This window comes from Actinia tenebrosa, unplaced genomic scaffold (genome assembly GCF_029948245.1).
Source record: "Actinia tenebrosa isolate PJP-AT-01 unplaced genomic scaffold, QUT_ActTen_1.0 PGA_scaffold2__45_contigs__length_23673736, whole genome shotgun sequence".
Classification (NCBI taxonomy): domain Eukaryota; kingdom Metazoa; phylum Cnidaria; class Anthozoa; order Actiniaria; family Actiniidae; genus Actinia; species Actinia tenebrosa.
In genome coordinates, this window is record NW_028292579.1 from 3,947,042 (window position 1) to 3,964,880 (window position 17,839).

The 17,839-nt window shown below is 37.7% G+C and overlaps 1 protein-coding gene across 2 annotated transcripts; it reads left to right on the plus strand.

Moving 5' to 3' along the window:
* Positions 1–1,378: 1,378 nt before the first annotated feature.
* On the plus strand, positions 1,379–17,611 carry LOC116302145 (uncharacterized). Of its 2 annotated transcripts, none has more exons than XM_031711366.1 (13): positions 1,379–1,970; positions 2,308–2,509; positions 8,829–8,929; positions 9,625–9,696; positions 9,976–10,042; positions 10,119–10,194; positions 11,240–11,661; positions 12,067–12,201; positions 14,397–14,785; positions 15,163–15,251; positions 15,508–15,730; positions 16,297–16,432; positions 17,264–17,611. In XM_031711366.1, exons 1-13 carry the CDS (start codon positions 1,488–1,490, stop codon positions 17,296–17,298), a joined length of 2,430 nt encoding a protein of 809 aa, XP_031567226.1. In that variant the 5' UTR covers positions 1,379–1,487; the 3' UTR covers positions 17,299–17,611. The 2 variants fall into 2 exon arrangements, with proteins under 2 accessions (XP_031567226.1, XP_031567227.1); XM_031711367.1 differs by having other exon boundaries at positions 16,297–16,429.
* Positions 17,612–17,839: the final 228 nt, after the last annotated feature.

The following is a 17,839-nucleotide window of genomic DNA, read 5'->3' on the forward strand; positions in this document are numbered from 1 at the left end:
GAGCAAGTTGGGCACATATTCTAACAGTTGTTCCTGCCGACCCCTCCTCCTTCAAAAAATATTAATGCTCCCGGAATAGACTTTTTAACTTGATGCTAACAGAAGAGGCCTTTTTACCTTGCTTTACCTTGAGCGTAATGACTTCCCATTTGCACTATTCCTATGCTTTGTTGATCTTGTATCATTTATGTGCCTTCTTTATGCAACCGTTAAACAAAGAAATGATACTCTAGGGAGTGACATGTGGTCTGAAATGGAAAAACAATACGCCCAAATTAAAGAGGGCTTTTGAGTCTATAAGTTATATTGTTCTTTTGATCAATACTTTTGATGGGCACTTGAGTAAGTACGTTCTAAAAAAGTGCTGTATTTATGACCAATAGATAAACAGGACTAAGGGATAAAAAATGGAGTTAAGTATGCAAATGCTCTTATGGAAATATATTTTTATTCATAACCGTAACGTCGTGATTTAGTTTTAAAAAATTGGTTATTTTCTGTTATGTTTTTTATCTTTTAACGTTACGATTACAGTTTAAAGCCAAAAAAGCTATTATTATTGTCATTATCATCATCATCATCATCAACATTATCATGATTATTATTATCTTTTTAATATTATCATTAACATCATCATGAATTATAAATTAAGAAAAAAATGCTATATATATATATAATTATTACTATAGTATACGTATTACTGTTGTCAATAATAATATTATTATTACAACAAAATATAATATATTTATTTAATGCTATAATAAAGTTTACATTATTATTATAGTATGATTATAATAATATTATTATTAGAACAAAATAAAATAAAATATATTCATTCGTTAATCAATTAGTTTTACTATTCCAAGACCCCAGTTCTTTTGGATTTTTTTAACGATAATGGCATCCCTCTCCACCACTCAGCCAGTTATTTGATATTGTTTTTTCTTGGTCGGTTTTCCTATTTTATCTGATGCCCCAAAGCTCCTTGCATGCATATTTCAGATTTCTCAATGCTGGTCACGATTGTCTCACCAAACTGTAATCAACACAAGCCCAGTCCCAACAGACTAAAAATATCAAACTACTTCTCTAATAAATAGCCTCTTGTGGTCTACAAAACATGGAAAACCCAATCTGCGTCTAATAGTTTGATATTCCGGGGACCGAAAACCGCTTATTGACCTCCTTATGAGCTTATTGACCCCGTCTAGGCTCTGATATCCGATGCGGCCGTTGGATTCTGGATTTCTCCTTTTTTGCGTCAAACTTGATCATGATTTGTCCATTCATTTTAGTGCCTCGTTTTCAGCGAGACAAAATGTGACGGTGTTGGGGAGGGACGCCTCCAACTGTCATGTTTTGAAGAATTTTAGCGAAAGATCGACCGGCGGCAAATACAGTGGTCACATTATGTTGAGCTGGTGTTGATCAAGGCTCATATCTAGCTCGTGTTTAGAGCTTCATCATACACAACCAGGCACACTGAGATGATCAGCAAGGAGATCGTGATTTCATGGTTTAAGGGGCTTTCTGGAGATGATCGTATCGATTTAATGTGCCTTTTGGTTGACTACTGCCTTCCCTCCGAACTTCGCTTCATCGGCACTTATCTGGAAGCCGCGGCACAGAAGGATTACTATGGCTTTCGGACATACGAGAGCGCAGCTAATAACCCAACAGATCTAAGTTATATGTATCTTTTAGAAGATCCGATCATTCGCAGGAGACTTTGTTTGTACATTGCTCTTTTGCATTCGAGCAATCGACAAGCCGCGGCGGTATTATTTGGAATACTCAACGACTTCCATCCCTCAGGCCTTCTGGACGAAGAGGTTTTGACGGAACTATCGCTTCTTTATACCCTGACCTCCAATCATCCAGCGTTTTCATTTCATCAGAAACATGTACTGCGATCGAAGCTCAAGGTTTTACGAATGCAGTCAGTTACTACCACTTCAGACCTTGGAGAGGTATATTATAATTTTTTAAACGGTTCGAAATGAATGAGAAATGTAAATCTTGCCATTTAAAAACCTATCTTTAATTTTATGTTTACTGAATGACATTTCAATTTATGTTTTTACTGAATGACATTTCAATTTATGTTTTTGACTTTTGAGGGTTTTTACTGTGTTCGATTTTAGATCTGCCAGTCTTAGAAATATTTTCTCACTTTTCTCTTTATAAGCCAGATCTGTCAGTGTATGATCGCTTATACTTTGTAACTTATGTGAAATGTATTTCGAATTTCGAACGTTCGATCGTGGAGGTTTATTAATCAAAATGTTTTGTTTTGTTTTTATCTAGACCGTGTCAGACTGCAGTACTGGTAGTTCTCCCTTTTTACTCGACGCTGAATCACAATCATTTTCCCCGGCCGAGAGCCCTGTTTCTTCAAACTCGTCTGGTCTCGATACAAACGAAGATGAAGAACTAGAGGTGGTGGAACCCGCAAAATCAGAGGAGAAGAAGGAAGAGTTACCCGCGATTCCAGAAAATCCCCCCAAAGGTAAGATCCTCTTTGCATGACCAGTCCGTGTATTGCATGTTTATCGTGATGGAATAATAGTCTCCATATATCATCGCGTTACAATTTTTGACAATGAAGTCAGAACGAACCTAACCAAACCATATTTATTTTCCATAGTTTTATTATTTTTATTCTTATATCTCGAGATTATCTAAGTATGTTTTGCCTAACGTTCTCGGCTGTGAATACCTCTCGCGAAGCCTCTCGCAGTTTCCAGATGCCGGCATTTTAATGGCTTGTCTGTTTTCGCATTTAAGATTTGTAGTGTATGTTTTCTGTGTAAATATGAATAGCAAGCCTCGTATGTGGTAAGAGCTTAAAGCTAGAGGAGAACCCGCTTGGTAACGTGAGACAATTTATCTCTGTGTGAGATGACGTTCGTCTGCGTGTTTAAAGAAAGATTCATTTCTACTCATAACTCCACCTACGTCCTTCTATCGTGTCAGCAAGGGGGAAATCCAAATTTCATATCCGATTTATAATCGTCTCAGAGACAAATTCTCCTAATGTTTGCAATTTATGACAGGGATTGAATCTACGAAATTTATAAACCCGAAATTCACTTTCGTTAAATTAATTAATATCGATCTTCGTAATTACATGTAAATTATTTATATTGTTAGCTATGTGAAATTTTATCAAAAACGGCTTCCAGAAAAAATATATCCAAAGAATTACAGAATTTTCTTCCTTATTTATTGGAACTAAAATATATTTAAAAGAAAGAGAGAGAGAGAGAGAGAGAGTAAAATCAAACGCTATGTGAGGTAGCTATGGCTTTGAGCATTATTGACACAATCCTACAGTTTTTTGGCTTCAAGAAGGTGTAATAAATTGCATAGTGACCTATCGCTCCGAAAATTGAAAAGGTCATTTCATCACGGGATCATTTTACTTCATGCGATCGACAATAATTCTTTGTTTGTAAAATAAATCTTTAAGTGTTTTTAGTAAAAGGTTTCTGAGAAGTGGTCATTGTCTTCTCTAAATACTAAAGCGCCTCAAGGTGTTAACAGCTGGGACAACTATCTGAGTTTTTGAATAAAAGTTTGTTTGTTTAAATAAGTTTAAGCAGTTCCTGTAAGAAACATATTTAATGAGTCATTATTTCATCATTAAAAGAGTTTTTAGGTTTTTATTTAGTATTATGAGTATTTGCATGACTTGCAGATGCATTAAGTAATGCAAGCAGATGTAAATGCAATGGTCTGCTATTTTTATGCTTTGTTTATACCTTAAATGATTATTTGAAGCAGTTATGTGACCTAATAACAAAAGAAAGACACAAATAAGAACTTCAGGAAATTGCTGTTACATCATTGAGTAAATAGATCCTTTTCTGTCAGATAAGAGATAAAAGTGCATTATTTCTTATCACAGAATTCTAATCACCCCAAGGCTTGATTGCCTACAACATGTTTTGAACAAGTTCTAGTTTTTCTGCTTCTCAATTCTACCTCATAAAAAACGTAAGCAAAATTCTAGACAGTGCAGTATCAATAGTTTTATTACAGTCATTGAACGCTTGTCTGAACACCAGGGCAGGCAACTCCCCAGTACAGGACACCAACAGTGGAACTCTTATTATTGGAGAAATAGATACTTTGGAATGTGCTGAGAAGAGGTTATCCTGTCTGTCCTGGGAAATATGAAAAGTTAAGGTCTTGGATTACAGTCTATGAAAACAGTACTTTTTATCAATTGAATGTCAGAATGGCTAAAAGTACTTTAGAGTTTATCATTTTCTAAAATGATTATCTGTTGGGATACAGTTTGATGGCAAAAGCATTGTAAGAAGTTTACATACCATAGTGAATATAAAGTGAAATATTAAAATCAATCAATGACATGATATCTATATACCAGTGTAGTACAAGGATAGAGAAACAATAAAAAACCATACTCCAGTTTCAAGTTCCCTGTTGCCAAGGGTTACCATCAGTTTTGTGTCAAATATTCAAATATTTCACGTGTGAAGGTCCATGGAATTTCAAAGTTTTTTATTGTTGAAGTCATGCATTCTTTTAATTTGCCAAAAACATTTTTGATGCTGAAATAAGGCTCCGCTTTAAGTTATGTTATGTTAGGCCCCGTCCACACTATGCCGAATAAATTTGAATCTGAATTTTTATTTATTCAGTTCCATTTCGAAAATTCGTTTTTCGGTGAAGAATTGTTCCGGATTCGCCCAAACTAGTGTGGGCGGTAGGCCTAACTGAATAAATAAAAATTTGGATTCAAATTTATCCGGTATAGTGTGGACGGGGCCTTAGTTTATAAATATTTCCAAATTATTTGTTAATGACTATGACGTAACTTAAGGGATTTGAGTTATTTTGTGGCAACTTTTAATATTGAACACTGGGAATGTTTTGAAAACAAATTTGCAAGAACCTTTATGTGATCACAAGTAAAAGCGCGATGCTTTTGAAATACTGTAATCCAGAACAAGAGCAGTGTTGTATATTAAATGATCCCTTATGTCATTTCATAGTCATTAACATATTGGGAATATAAACCTTCGTATCTTAAAGACGCGATCCTCAAATATCAAAATATTCTCACAAACAAGTATTCACTATTTAAAGAATCAATTCTGAAAATATTATGTCAAGGCTTATAAGCACTTTAAGAATGGTACATTGTTGAAGAAATCTTATATGTTGAAGTAATCTTCTTATATGTTGCAGTATTATATAAATGCTGAAGTATCTATTATATAGCTTTGAGCAGCTGTGTTGCATTAGTACTCATTTCATTTTACTACTAAATTTTCTCACACATTTTCATTGGTTAATCTTATAAGTGAATTAAGCATGATGATGACAGTTGAACAAATCTATTCTCAAAAGGTTTCTGTCTTTTAGCCAGGTCTTAGTTATCTTGTCATATTTGTAATGAGCCATAAGCTAATTAATTGCACAAAAATATACACTTTGGTGTCAAAAGATGATAGAATGATACCTATGTGTTACAGGGACAGATCCAGGGGAGGGGTGCAGGGGGTGCACACCCCTCCCTGGTTCGACTTTGTGCCCCTACTTCAAAGATAACCAATTTTGTATTTTTCCTTTGATTCTAAGGGGTGCACCCCTCCCTGGGTTACTTTTGTGCACAGCACCCCTCCCTGAATAAAATCCTGGATCCACCCCTGTGTTATAAGCAATATAACTAAAGCTGAGAAATCCATGTCCAAAATCTCAGGAATGTTTTAAGAAGGCCATATAAAGAGTAGCAAATGCAAAGGAACTACACAACAGAGCAAGTGAGAATGTTTAGTGCAGCAGGTTCTGAGTTATCTAGTGCTTATCCTGCTGCACCAAGTTACACCAATGTAGTGTTTCTATATGTCTCTGTTAACAACCTCTTCAACGTGTAATTCCATCTGTACAGATTTCAGCAGGGTCAGAGGTATGAATACCTTGCAACACTTTTCATTGCTTCTTCTATATAAGGCTGTTTCTAATGGTATATTCTCACATCTCAGCCCTTGGTTTGTAACTCTACAATATCTCAAAAGTCTACAATTTTAAAACAAACAGTCAATAGAATTAAAAATGTTTACAACTGGTTAACATATGGAATTTGTGTACATTAAGGAATTAGAGGATTAGTTTCTAATTGAACATGTGATCCTGCAGATTGATCAACTATAAATGATGTCTCCAACTGTGAACAAAGACAAACTTCCTAAAAAAAAAGAATCTCCATTTGTGAATGACACTTATTTTATATGAAGCAGTGCAAGTTGTGTTAACTTCAGAGCTAGTTAATAGTTCTTTGATCTTTGTATCATAACTGTAATATTTTGATAGTTTTTAGTAGAATAGTTAAAGTTATCATTCTAGTATGTTCTGTCTGTCTATATGACACTTTGTTTGATCTAGACACACTCTATCGTGATACCTTCCTGATTTGACTTAAACCTGTTAGCACTAATCACTTTCTAGAAAAGTATAAAACAACAATTTCTGAATAACAAACCCAGCTTTCGCTAAAAATGGTAAGAATTTGAAATCTAATTCTAATTTAATTAAGATATAGGAATAGATAGCAGAGATACACTATGACATCTATTGCCCATATGCTTATTATCATCTACATCAGAAAAAATTTGATTGTTTTCCAGCAGAGAGCTCCTTGGGGTGCAATAGGGAATATTCTTGAAATTTTCTTGAAAAAATTCAAAAATTCCTCACGTCTGACAGGGTGCTGTGAGAGTGGATACCCATTATGTTACTATGAGTTATTGTAACGAAAAATATGTAAACGATTTCAATACACTTTTTAAATATTGCTTGAGATTGCTTGGTTTGTTGTGATGTACTTTACTTCCGTTATAAATTAAATCTAACTTCCGCTCAATTTGACTTCCGGTTTTCGAGTGTTTTTTTTTTTTTTGCATGAGTGCATTATTTAAACGAAAAACTAAACAACAAACAATTAACGTGGAAAAGAAGCTATTTAAAATTCTGATAAAAATGACAGAATAGTTGTGACTTTAAAAAATAACCACTTTTTTGTGGGAGGTGGGGGGGGGGGGGGGGGTGGGGGGGCGTCGTATGTAGACATCGCTGTCTACTATGTCGCGCGTGAGAAATGAATTTTCGTTAAGTGCCCAGCGTGTATGCTGTGCTGGAAGTGTAATCAAATTACTTGGATTCCTCATTTCTTCATGATATCAGCAATTTCTTGGACGTCGTCGGCGTTCATCAGCACCGATCGCCTCGGGAGGACAGGAAGTACACAGGGGTATAGCGGCGATAATCTCGCATGAAGCATATGACCCCACAATATGAACCCACATAACCCAGAAAAAACTGTCAAATGACTTGAATCTACCACCTCCACAGAAAGGGTCAAGTTAAAACATGATCCACTCATTGCATGGAAGAACGACTTGCGTTCGTCTTCCATAGCAGATGTCAAAAACAAGACCACGAAGATTGTATTTGATCGGACAAATTCGTCTTGAATGAGCAGAATATCTGGAGCTCAATTGCGCGCATTACACTAAAATATGGACAAAAAGCAAGTTAAAAAAAGCCATCCTAGTGGACTTAAGGGCGCCGGATCAGGATTATATATTTTCCTCCGATTACACCTGACCTCCTTTGTATCATCCCTCAAGGATGTAAAAGTCCTTTACCGCTCCTTCTAACAAACCAATGTAAGAGGAATTTGAGTCAGCCATTTACTATAGCAAAAACGTCCGAAAACGGTCGCATCTGTGAAAGGGAAAGAAGAGTAAAGTTACTGAGTTGAAATAAAAAAGGCAGGAACATGACTGGAAGAAAGAAGGTACAAACTGGAACAACGACATCGAAAGCCGGCTGACCTAGAACATTCTACTACAATAAACTTAATCGATTTGCTCAGAAAGAAGGATGTAAAGTGGATCCAAATGCCATAGAATAACCTCTGTCGGCAATTTAAAGCTCATTTAAGTAACGAAAGACAAGAAAACATTTAAATCTCATCATAAAAAAATGACGCCAAATATTGAAACCTTCTCGAACATTCTTAGCCAACTCAAGTAATCTTTGTATAGACAATCAACGATTATTTATCCATAAAACAAACTGCCCCACTGTTTAATATTCATTAGATGTCGCAAAACCATTGCAATGATTAGTTGTATCGATTACTGAGGGATAAGACTGTCTTCCTGTTTCTTCTTGATTATCTGTTTGTTTCCTCGCTATCCTTTTTTTCTAGACTAGACTATTTCGCCCGAAGCTCTGTTTGAAAGATCTTTCTGTCGATCGACTCCCTTTCGCTCCCTTCACTTCCATTGTCTTGCCTTGCCTCTTCGTAAGGCTTCCTCTTTTCCTTTCCTTCAATATTTTGTTTTCCTTTTTTTTCCATTTTCCATTCCTCATCGTTTCTTTTCTTTTCCTTTCTTTCCAATCCTTTCCTTTTCAATCTTCTTATATTTACTCTTTTACTTTTGCTTTCCTTTTTTTCCTTCCTTTTTATGTTCCTCAATCGTTCTTTCCATATTTTCCATTATTCTTTGAGATTTCATGGATTTTCCCCCCATCTCTTTTTTAACTTATTATTTGTTTGTTAGGGCCAGTACCTTATGTTCTTTTAATGAATGCATATTTGTAAAACATATTTTAAGTCAATCTATATTATAAATATCGTTGTTGTATTTTCTATCCCATTTAAAATCTTCCACTCATTTACCCATCCATTTGTTCGCTCTCTCCACGATAGCTACGAAAATTACGACTACGACTCTTTTAATCTGAAAATTTAATAAATAAATAATCGCCATCTTTCTATTTTACAGTTTATGTTAAAGAAATCAAGGTATTAAATATTCAAAAGAAAGGAGAAACCAAACAAAAGCACGAGTCAAAGAAAAAAGAAGATTATGAGTACGTCATTGAAGTAAGTACAAATCCTATCATAGCTTTATTTTCCCTCTTGACTTTATCATATCAATAGCCTTTTATTCTAGCAAAATGCTAACATCCCGAAAAGATTCGCTTTGTTTCTCGAATGTGATAACTAATACAAAAGCATTTTTGGATTTTTGTTTTGTCATGCTTTTTGCTCATTTAAATGAATATTATTCGTAGTGGTGGTGGTGTTGTTGTTGTTGCTGCTGATGGCGATGTTGGTGGGGTTGTTGTTGTTGCTACTGTTGATGGTGGTGTTGGGAGGGGTTGTTATTTTTGCTGCTGTTGATAGTGGGTTTGTTGTTGTTGTTGGTGATGGTGTTGATGGGGTTATCGTCGTTTTTGTTGCTGCGGCTCGTCGTTTGCTGCTGCTGTTCACATGTTGCTGCTGCTGTTGTTGATCGTGGTGGTTGTGTTGCTGGGGTTGTTTTTGGTGCTGCTGTTCGTGTTGTTTGCTGCTGCTGTTCACATGTTGTTGCTGCGCTGCTGTTGTCGATGCTGTTGTTGTTGTTGCTATTGCTGTTGCCTAAAGTCTGCCAAAAGTTTGCGATGCGTTCTTACTATCTTCTTGAAAATGTTCTAAAAAAGTTATACACGAAACGTCTATTATTGCACCATGAACATCTTGTTAACTTATTTCTTTTGAAGAAAGTCTTATTACTGCCTTTTCTTTCTTAACCATAGGTCACTTGGTCTGATGATGCGAATGATAAAATTCACAGATCGTATGAAGAAATGTTTGATTTTCAATGCAAAGTAAGTGCTCTTTGATGGATGGAGTTTTCATGGTTACGTCTTTATTGATGTCAGAAAATAGGTCTGCACTAAGATAGATAGCAAAAATAGAGCATTCTGGCCTACATTGGGTGCGAATATCTCATGTTTACGTAAGCTAGAAAGAATGAAAAACTACTCCGCCACACTTTACAGAATGGGGCTTCTAGCTCTGAAAGAGCACACAGAGTTTCTTTGAAATGGTTGCAAGGCACGTGCACTTACTAACTACCATGGTGTTGTGTTTGTCTTGTGTACTAGCTTCGCAAGATGTATCCAAACAAAGTCGATGAAAATGGTCAGCCCTGGAAACTTCCATTCCTACCAGGTAATCTAAGGGACGAGCGAAATGTAATAATAATAGGTTTTCTTGGTGCTAATAATATGAATATTGGCTGTTACAGGAAGAATAAGAATTTTTAACAAGGCTGAACACAAAGGAGAACGAACACCAATCCCTGACATTGGTGACTATGCACGGTATGTTTTGAACCAATTTGTTACTGACGCTTTTTCCCCAAAAAGAGGTAATGATAGTGGTGGTGACCACGGATGATGCTGATGATGATATTGATGGTGGTGCATTGATGGTGCTATGGAGTAATAATGACCACGGATGATGCTGATGATGATATTGATGGTTGTGCTTTGATGGTGCTATGGAGTAATAATGATCACGGATGATGCTGATGATGATATTGATGGTGCTATGGAGTAATAATGACCACGGATGATGCTGATGATGATATTGATGGTGGTGCATTAATGGTGCTATGGAGTAATAATGACCACGGATGATGCTGATGATGATATTGATGGTGATGCATTGATGGTGCTATGGAGTAATAATGACCACGGATGGTGCTGATGATGATATTGATGGTGGTGCATTGATGGTGCTATGGAGTAGTAATGACCACGGATGGTGCTGATGATGATATTGATGGTGGCGCATTGATGGTGCTATGGAGTAATAATGACGTATACTAATGTATTTATAGTGATATTGATGACGATGGTGATGGTTGTGCAGGATATGTTGTTGGAAATGACAGTGTAGATGACGGTGTGCGAGTAAGCAATTATGAGATGTAGGGCTGATTAGTGTGGTAATGAAGGCTGAACACGAGAATGGTGGTAGGTTATTAGTATTAGTAATCTAGATGATGATTATGATGATAGTGGTAGTGGTAGTGGTAGTGGGTAGTGGTAGTGGTGTAGTGGTAGTGGTGTAGTGGTAGTGGTGTAGTGGTAGTGGTGTAGTGGTAGTGTGGTAGTGGTAGTGGTAGTGGTGTAGTGGTAGTGGTAGTGGTAGTGGTGTGGTAGTGGTGTAGTGGTGTAGTGGTAGTGGTAGTGGTGTGTTGGTAGTGATGTAGTGATGTAGTGGTAGTGATAAGCCGTTGTTGATGATAGAGGTGATGGTGATGGTGATGATAACGAGCATGATCATTCGATGATGATGAGTGATACAATGATAATAATAATAGAAATGATAGAATCATTTATCCGTATATTTTTCTTTCAGCTTGTTCGCCTCGCTACCAAAGTTTGTTCGTGGCTGTGAACATGTTTTAAATTTCTTCCATAACAACGAAAAGTCAAAAAACCGCGAAAAGAAGTCCAAAAGCGCCAAAAAGGAGGAGAAAGCAAAGGCGAAACAGGATTCACTCAAAAACAACAAACAAAACGACACCAAATCGAACGATAACAAACCAAGCGAAACAACCTCAACAGAAATCGAAAAAAACCCTTCATCAGGCGAAAAAGGAGTCTCAGACTCGACAACAAAGCAAACTGTGGAGAATTCGGAACAAATAATCGACAAGGAAAAACAGAAAGAACTTGACAATATAATAGAGACGTTAAAACAAGAGGATTCAGGGAAATCACTTGATTGGAGCGAAATTGTAGACTATAACGATAACTACATCACCTCATCAATGAATGGTAAGTTACCTTAATCATAACACCAGAAACTAGACGGAGGTGAATCCTCTATATCATCCACCTATCTTGAATAGGGTGGTGGGTGGTGTGCACTGCTAACTGTTCCTCTTAATGGATTCCTTCCACAGACTTGCCATCACATTTGTGAGGAAAATTGCTTGATTGTTCTTTCTTATGCCAAGAGGGTTTTTTTCTGTCTTCTCCGGTTTTCCTTCTGTCTCTCTTCTTCTCTCTTCTCTTCTTTTTCTTTACGAAAATCAACTTCTAAATTCGAACTCGCTCATGTAACGAGAAACAGAGGTTCGTTAGCCACTTCCTATTAAGAGTTACCCTCTCAAAAACAAGTAGAGGACGATTTTCATTAATTGATAATCAGGATAATCAGGAGTCCATTTATCTTTACAGGCGACATTGCTGCTGAAGACAAGCTAACTGATCTCGACACAGTGGTTTCCGTGACCAACTATATGGAGGGCAAAAATGGCATAATTAAACTGAACTCTTTGCAAAAGTCGACCTCGTCTGTATCGCCCCCAGTCGGTACGTAGTGCTTTTGAACTTCTAAATGCTAATATTCTCAGATATATCGATCGTTGTTATAAATAGATTTTTAATATTGTTTGGGACTTTCTTTACTTAGTGAGGTGTTCAGCTTAGAATTGTCCCGTGATAAAGTATATGCCAGTTGTACTAGTTCTTACATTTTTATAAGATTTTCATTCCAGGCGTTTTACTCACATGCAACCTTAAATAACAATTTTTAAAATCGAAATTGAATCATTCCATTCAAAGTCTAACAAAGGGAAATGAGCACTAGTTTGGAGCGTTTCCTTTGTCTTTCTTAATACACCTCTTCTCCTTGGGCAAATTGTTTTTCGATTTCAAACTACGTAACTGTCATTCTCTAGATTATTATTTCTTTGTTTAACGGTTACGCACGAGAAGACACACGAATATGGATACAAATCAAACGACCAATCTTATTCTCAAGAGCCCGGTTGTACGAAGCCTGGATAGCGCTATCCGGCGGATAAATCTTGTCCAGCGGATAAGTCGATGCTGTTATCCAATAAATTTATCCACTGGATAGGATTTATCCGCCGGATAGCGCTATCCAGGCCTCGTACCACCGGGCCCTGGGAGAACATTAGGCCCAAGGCGAAAAGGTCTATTAGGGCGGCTAACAGTTTCTAAATTAGATGTGAAATTTTTTAATAGATTTGGTAAATTGAAATACTGCATGGGATATACAAATATAGGTGCATACAGGTTCAATTGGATACGGGTTCACATCATATTCTAGCCTCACGTTGTTCCCAGTGAAGAAACAAAAAGAATGTTGAAATTCAAATGCAATAGGACGTTTGCATGATGGCGTCATTGACCTCTACTACCAGACTCCCTTGCACACTTTCTTCTGTGCAGTTAATAAGCACCAATTGCCTTACTATTCTCACGAGGGAATGTATATTTGAATAAGAAAGAAAATTCGTGTAGCATTTTGGTAGTGGGAGTCAAATGACGCCACCATGCAAACGTATCAATTTGAAAAACGAGTCACGAAGGAAAGAATGCGGTAGTCTTGACCTTTGGATGAATGAATATAAATGTTAAAATGGGATACTACATTCTTTCCACCACCTCGGCTTTGAAACCCAGGATTTCTAAGGATGGTTTTGTGGCTTTAAATGAGTGGTTTCTTTAACTGTTTCTTTTTATAGGTTATTTAAGAATAATTATAAAATAACTGTTATAAAACTCGCGTTCTGATTGGTTGGGAGCGCATGCTTTATGAGTGCACGGCAGGCAGCACGCGCACGCACTTTCAGTTGCGTCATTCCTATCCAAAATAACGGTTGTTGTAATTTGTATTTTATAAAAGAAATAAAAAACTTGCTTGCTGTGCTGTGTGCAGTTATGAAGCACTTGGGGATTGGCAGAACACTCGAGAAGTGTCGAGAAGCACTCCGTAACAGGTCGTGCTTCTCCTAACACTTCTCTCGTGTTCTGCCAACCCCCGTGTGCTTTATAACTGCACACAGCACGCGCGCGCGTTTTCTATTTCTTCAATGTTGAATTAGTGTGAGGCATTTGCATGTAGTATCATAAGAGAGAGATTTTTAAATCTTTGCGAACACTGTAATTATTACACCTTTGTATTCTTATATTTCTGATCACCATTTAATAATAATAATAAAAATGGAAGTTGAATCTGCAATTATCAGTATCACTAATTTTGCATACAACTTCTTCATGTTTGACTATGCAAACTCACCAATAGTCAAGCATAATGTCCTAAAACAACATGCATAAAAACAATTACTTAGGAGGGATATTCAAAATTTTTTCTCTGTTTCTTTTTCCAATTCTTACTTTTTATGCTGCTACTACCACGACCATTTTGGTCATTGACCTCACAGCTACTGCTATAAGGTGCTGTCCTTGATTTTGATACTTCTGCTTCAACTATTGCAGCTGCTGTAGTTGTTGCTGCTGCTGTCGTCACTACTGTTGATGCTTCTGCTTAAGTTATTGCTTCTGCTGTTGATGCTTTGGCTTTAGTTGCTGTTGTTGTTGCTGTTGTTGTTGCCACGGTTACCTTGGTCGTAGTTTCATCTATTGCTGTTGTTTCTGGCACTTGTGTTCATATGTATATTGAGATTTAGATCATGTAGACAGCCTTCGGACCATCAGCAACTTCTTCCTGATTAGCTCACTTCTCATGTCTTCAACAGGTCCAGTAATAACCACTACACAAGCATCCAACACCAATCTCTACCCCATCAACTCCACTTTTCTATATACCTCACAAAACAACAACTTGAACTTCTCCAATCCTGGCCTTCAAAACTCTCATTCATCACTTAACGCTTCTTCGAGTATTACCAACACCTTCATGCCTTTACATCCATTTGTTGTTCGTTCATCAATCAGTGCACCCGTCGCAACTCCCATTGAATCATCCCCCATGTTCCCATCATATTCCCATTCATTTAATCGTCGTTCAAGCACCGGCAGTTGGACCTTCCGTACACCTGCCTGTTCACTAACGGTACAAGACTGGCTGAAGAACTTGAGGTTACATAAGTACTCCGAGACATTCAAAGGAAAGACGTTCAACGAGGTATGTAGTACCGATTTCATTTGTGTCCAGTTACGACTATACAAAAAGGTTTAGTTGAAATAAGGGAAACATAGACCCGAGCCTTGCTTGTCGCTATAGAGACACGAGCCGAACAAGCTCATGGCTAATCAGTCGCCACGATCGATCTCAGCCAAGCTGTTTCCAGCTTTGCAGTCAGTGCTGGTTTCTATGATAACACCTATTGTATAAGCAAAACTTGCCTGTGGCCAGCCACAACCATGAACTTTGGGTTAAAAGTACAAAGACTAAAGGACAAAGCAAAGCTTTCAGACTAAAGCCCCCAATTGACTGACCCTTTCTTATGCAATTCGTACAGATGAAATTCTCTTACCATGACCTTCTTCTTCTCTTAACAGATTTTAAAGCTCAGTGATAAAGAGTTTGAAAAACTCGGAATGACAATTGGCGCAAGACGTAAACTTCGAGTCAACTTAGAAATACTAAGGTACGTAATTAAAGATCTAAAAGAATGAACGATGTTTCTTCTGCCACAATTAAGATATCCTGAGAAGCTATCATATCTGTCTGGGTTCCACTCAGACACGCAGGATGATTTTCCCTCTCATCACAAAAATTAACTATTAACTCCAATGCCATGGTGGAACAAGAGTCACGTATTTGTTAGCCACTTGCTTTTGCGGTGCTCCCCTTGAAAAACAAGAACGATTTATATATTTTTATCTACTTTTCCCAATTGATAGAAAGAGGGGTTGTTTCAGTTCAGACGGGCTAAGAGTCCTGGACGTTCTTCCTGTTTCTCCCTCGTCGTACCACGCACCTGTCATATCAACTTCTTCATCCTTCAATGGCAATGGGTACCCCTGTGGTGGTTACTGCTCCGACACTGACTTCGTGAGAGGAATGAGTGAAAGCGACAGTGCCAGCGAGTGTGGCAGTGATATTCTTTCTGAATCCTATCCACAGGTAAACATGCTAGATATTGTTTTAGAGTAGTTGTAATCTGTAAATGTCAGGAATAAAAATAAAGATCAAAGGTGCCTCTTCGGTAGTTACGGTTCCGCCACTGATTTTGTGAGAGGAATGAATGAAAGCGACAGCGATATTTTTCCGAGACTCCTGTCCACAGGTGAATATTTAAGGATGGAATTTAACATTACTCACTTGAGACTAGCTTTCTGGAAATGTCGTGAATAGACCCCTTGCGTGTGACGTCTAAGGAGCTCAATTTGGAGGACAATACAAAAGAAGTTCGATCTCCTTCGAATTGGAAACCTATCGTTAATTCAAATTGAGCTGCATTCCGAAGTGCTGCAATGGTCTATAGATCCAAACATCATGAAAAGACTTATGGTATTTTGTACGTTGATACTCCTCCGCAAAGCGTTGCGGGTTTTTTCCCCAAAGGGACCCCGTGGAAAAAAGCACCGCAAATAATGTGCATTTCAAATGCGGAAATGTACATTCTTGAAATTCGGGTCTAAATGAGCGTGGTATTCCAAACTAACCAATTCATCTTGTCTCCATTCCAGGCCAAATACAATGGCTTTGTTCCTTTTAAGACTACAACACCTAATGGATGTCGTTTATCATGTTATAACTGTGGTAGCCTGGGTCACGTGGGGGGTCAATGCATGGCACCAAATATGGAAAAACGTCTAAACTGTAGTGAGTATTGGAGTTTAATATATTTTAAAAATCTCATGTGCAGTAAAGACTTTGAAAAAATAAGTAAACGATAGGAGCACCCTAAATAGTAGTGGTAGGCCTAGTTTCCTCTGCAGCCGCTATTAATGTCGTCATGCAACGCTCACCCCCTAAGTTCGACACTAATAGCGGCTGTCTAGGCCCGGGGGTGGGGGAACTCCCCTTTATTCGCTATACGGCTACGTGCCGCCAAACAGGGTATAGTTTTCAGCGATTCTACTCTGGAACAGGGTATATAAAATCACGCTCGCTCTGGAACAGGGTATATGAAATCATGCTCTCTCCTCTCTGGAACAGGGTATCCATTTTTGCAATAACGAAACAGAGTATGATTTTCAGCGATCTTGCTCTGGAACAGGGTATGAATTTCAGCGATTTTACTCTGGAACAGGGTCAGTGTTCAGTAGGCTCAGCGGCACATCCCTACCCTAAACGGGCAAGAGTACCCCCCGGGTGCCTAGGAGACTACGATAATCCCTAAGAAAGAAGAGTGTCATTGCTATCACCCATCTTCAACATTTTATCATACAAGAGGAAAACGTGTTAGCGCTATCGCCGCTGCCTCTTCTTGCCAGATCCCTGTATTCATCCAGGCAAACTTTTCTTATCTTAGCCTGACATTAAATTAACCTGCTCACGTGGCAAGTTTGGAACTTGCTCCATTGAACTGATATAACACAGGGTATAAGATTGTCTGGACTGATTTGAAAAGAAAAGGCAAGACTGGGAGTGAGATGGAACAGTCTAGTTTTGCTAACGAAAGTTGATTGTAATTATGGTTTGTCTTTCTAGGCTACCGTTTAAAATTCGATGGAGTACATACATAGTGGATCCTGGAAGCATAATGTCAACGGTTGCCAGATGAATAAGCATAAAGGAAAGAAAATCTTGTTTTGACAACTATGTTTTTGCAAGAAGCCCTAATTTTCTAGTAAAGAATGATAAACTTGATCGAATTCATGACAGCAGCTGGGAGACACATCAACGAAAGGTGTTGTAATTGCTGCATGTCCTAAACGATTTTATAGCCTTTTTTACCCACCACATTCAAGACTCCAAAACTCGAGAAACTGGATCAGTAATGTCCCCAAAAGCAACACTTGCATTCAATTTGTAGTTTATAAATGAGACTAAAAGGGAGGGAGGGGGTGGGGGTGGGGATGGCCATGCTCAATTTTGATAGAGATCAAAACAGTTGAAGTACTAGCAAGGCCAAGATCATTTGACCACTATTTCAAAGCGCCATATCAAGTTTGTTCAAGTTGACATATCGTTTTGGTATAGGACAGAAACTATGATGCATCAGTCAAGTCTATTTCTAATAATTTGACACCAATGACTTGCTATCTGGACAGCCATTGAAGAATT

What these genes read in the sequence shown, in the direction of transcription:
- LOC116302145 (XM_031711366.1), top strand. Translation starts at nt 1,488, where the DNA reads ATGATCAGCAAGGAGATCGTGATTTCATGGTTTAAGGGGCTTTCTGGA. An exon ending in TCCAGAAAATCCCCCCAAAG is followed by an intron (nt 2,510 to 8,828) that starts GTAAGATCCTCT and finishes TCTATTTTACAG; the next exon opens with TTTATGTTAAAGAAATCAAG. An exon ending in GACATTGGTGACTATGCACG is followed by an intron (nt 10,195 to 11,239) that starts GTATGTTTTGAA and finishes TTTTTCTTTCAG; the next exon opens with CTTGTTCGCCTCGCTACCAA.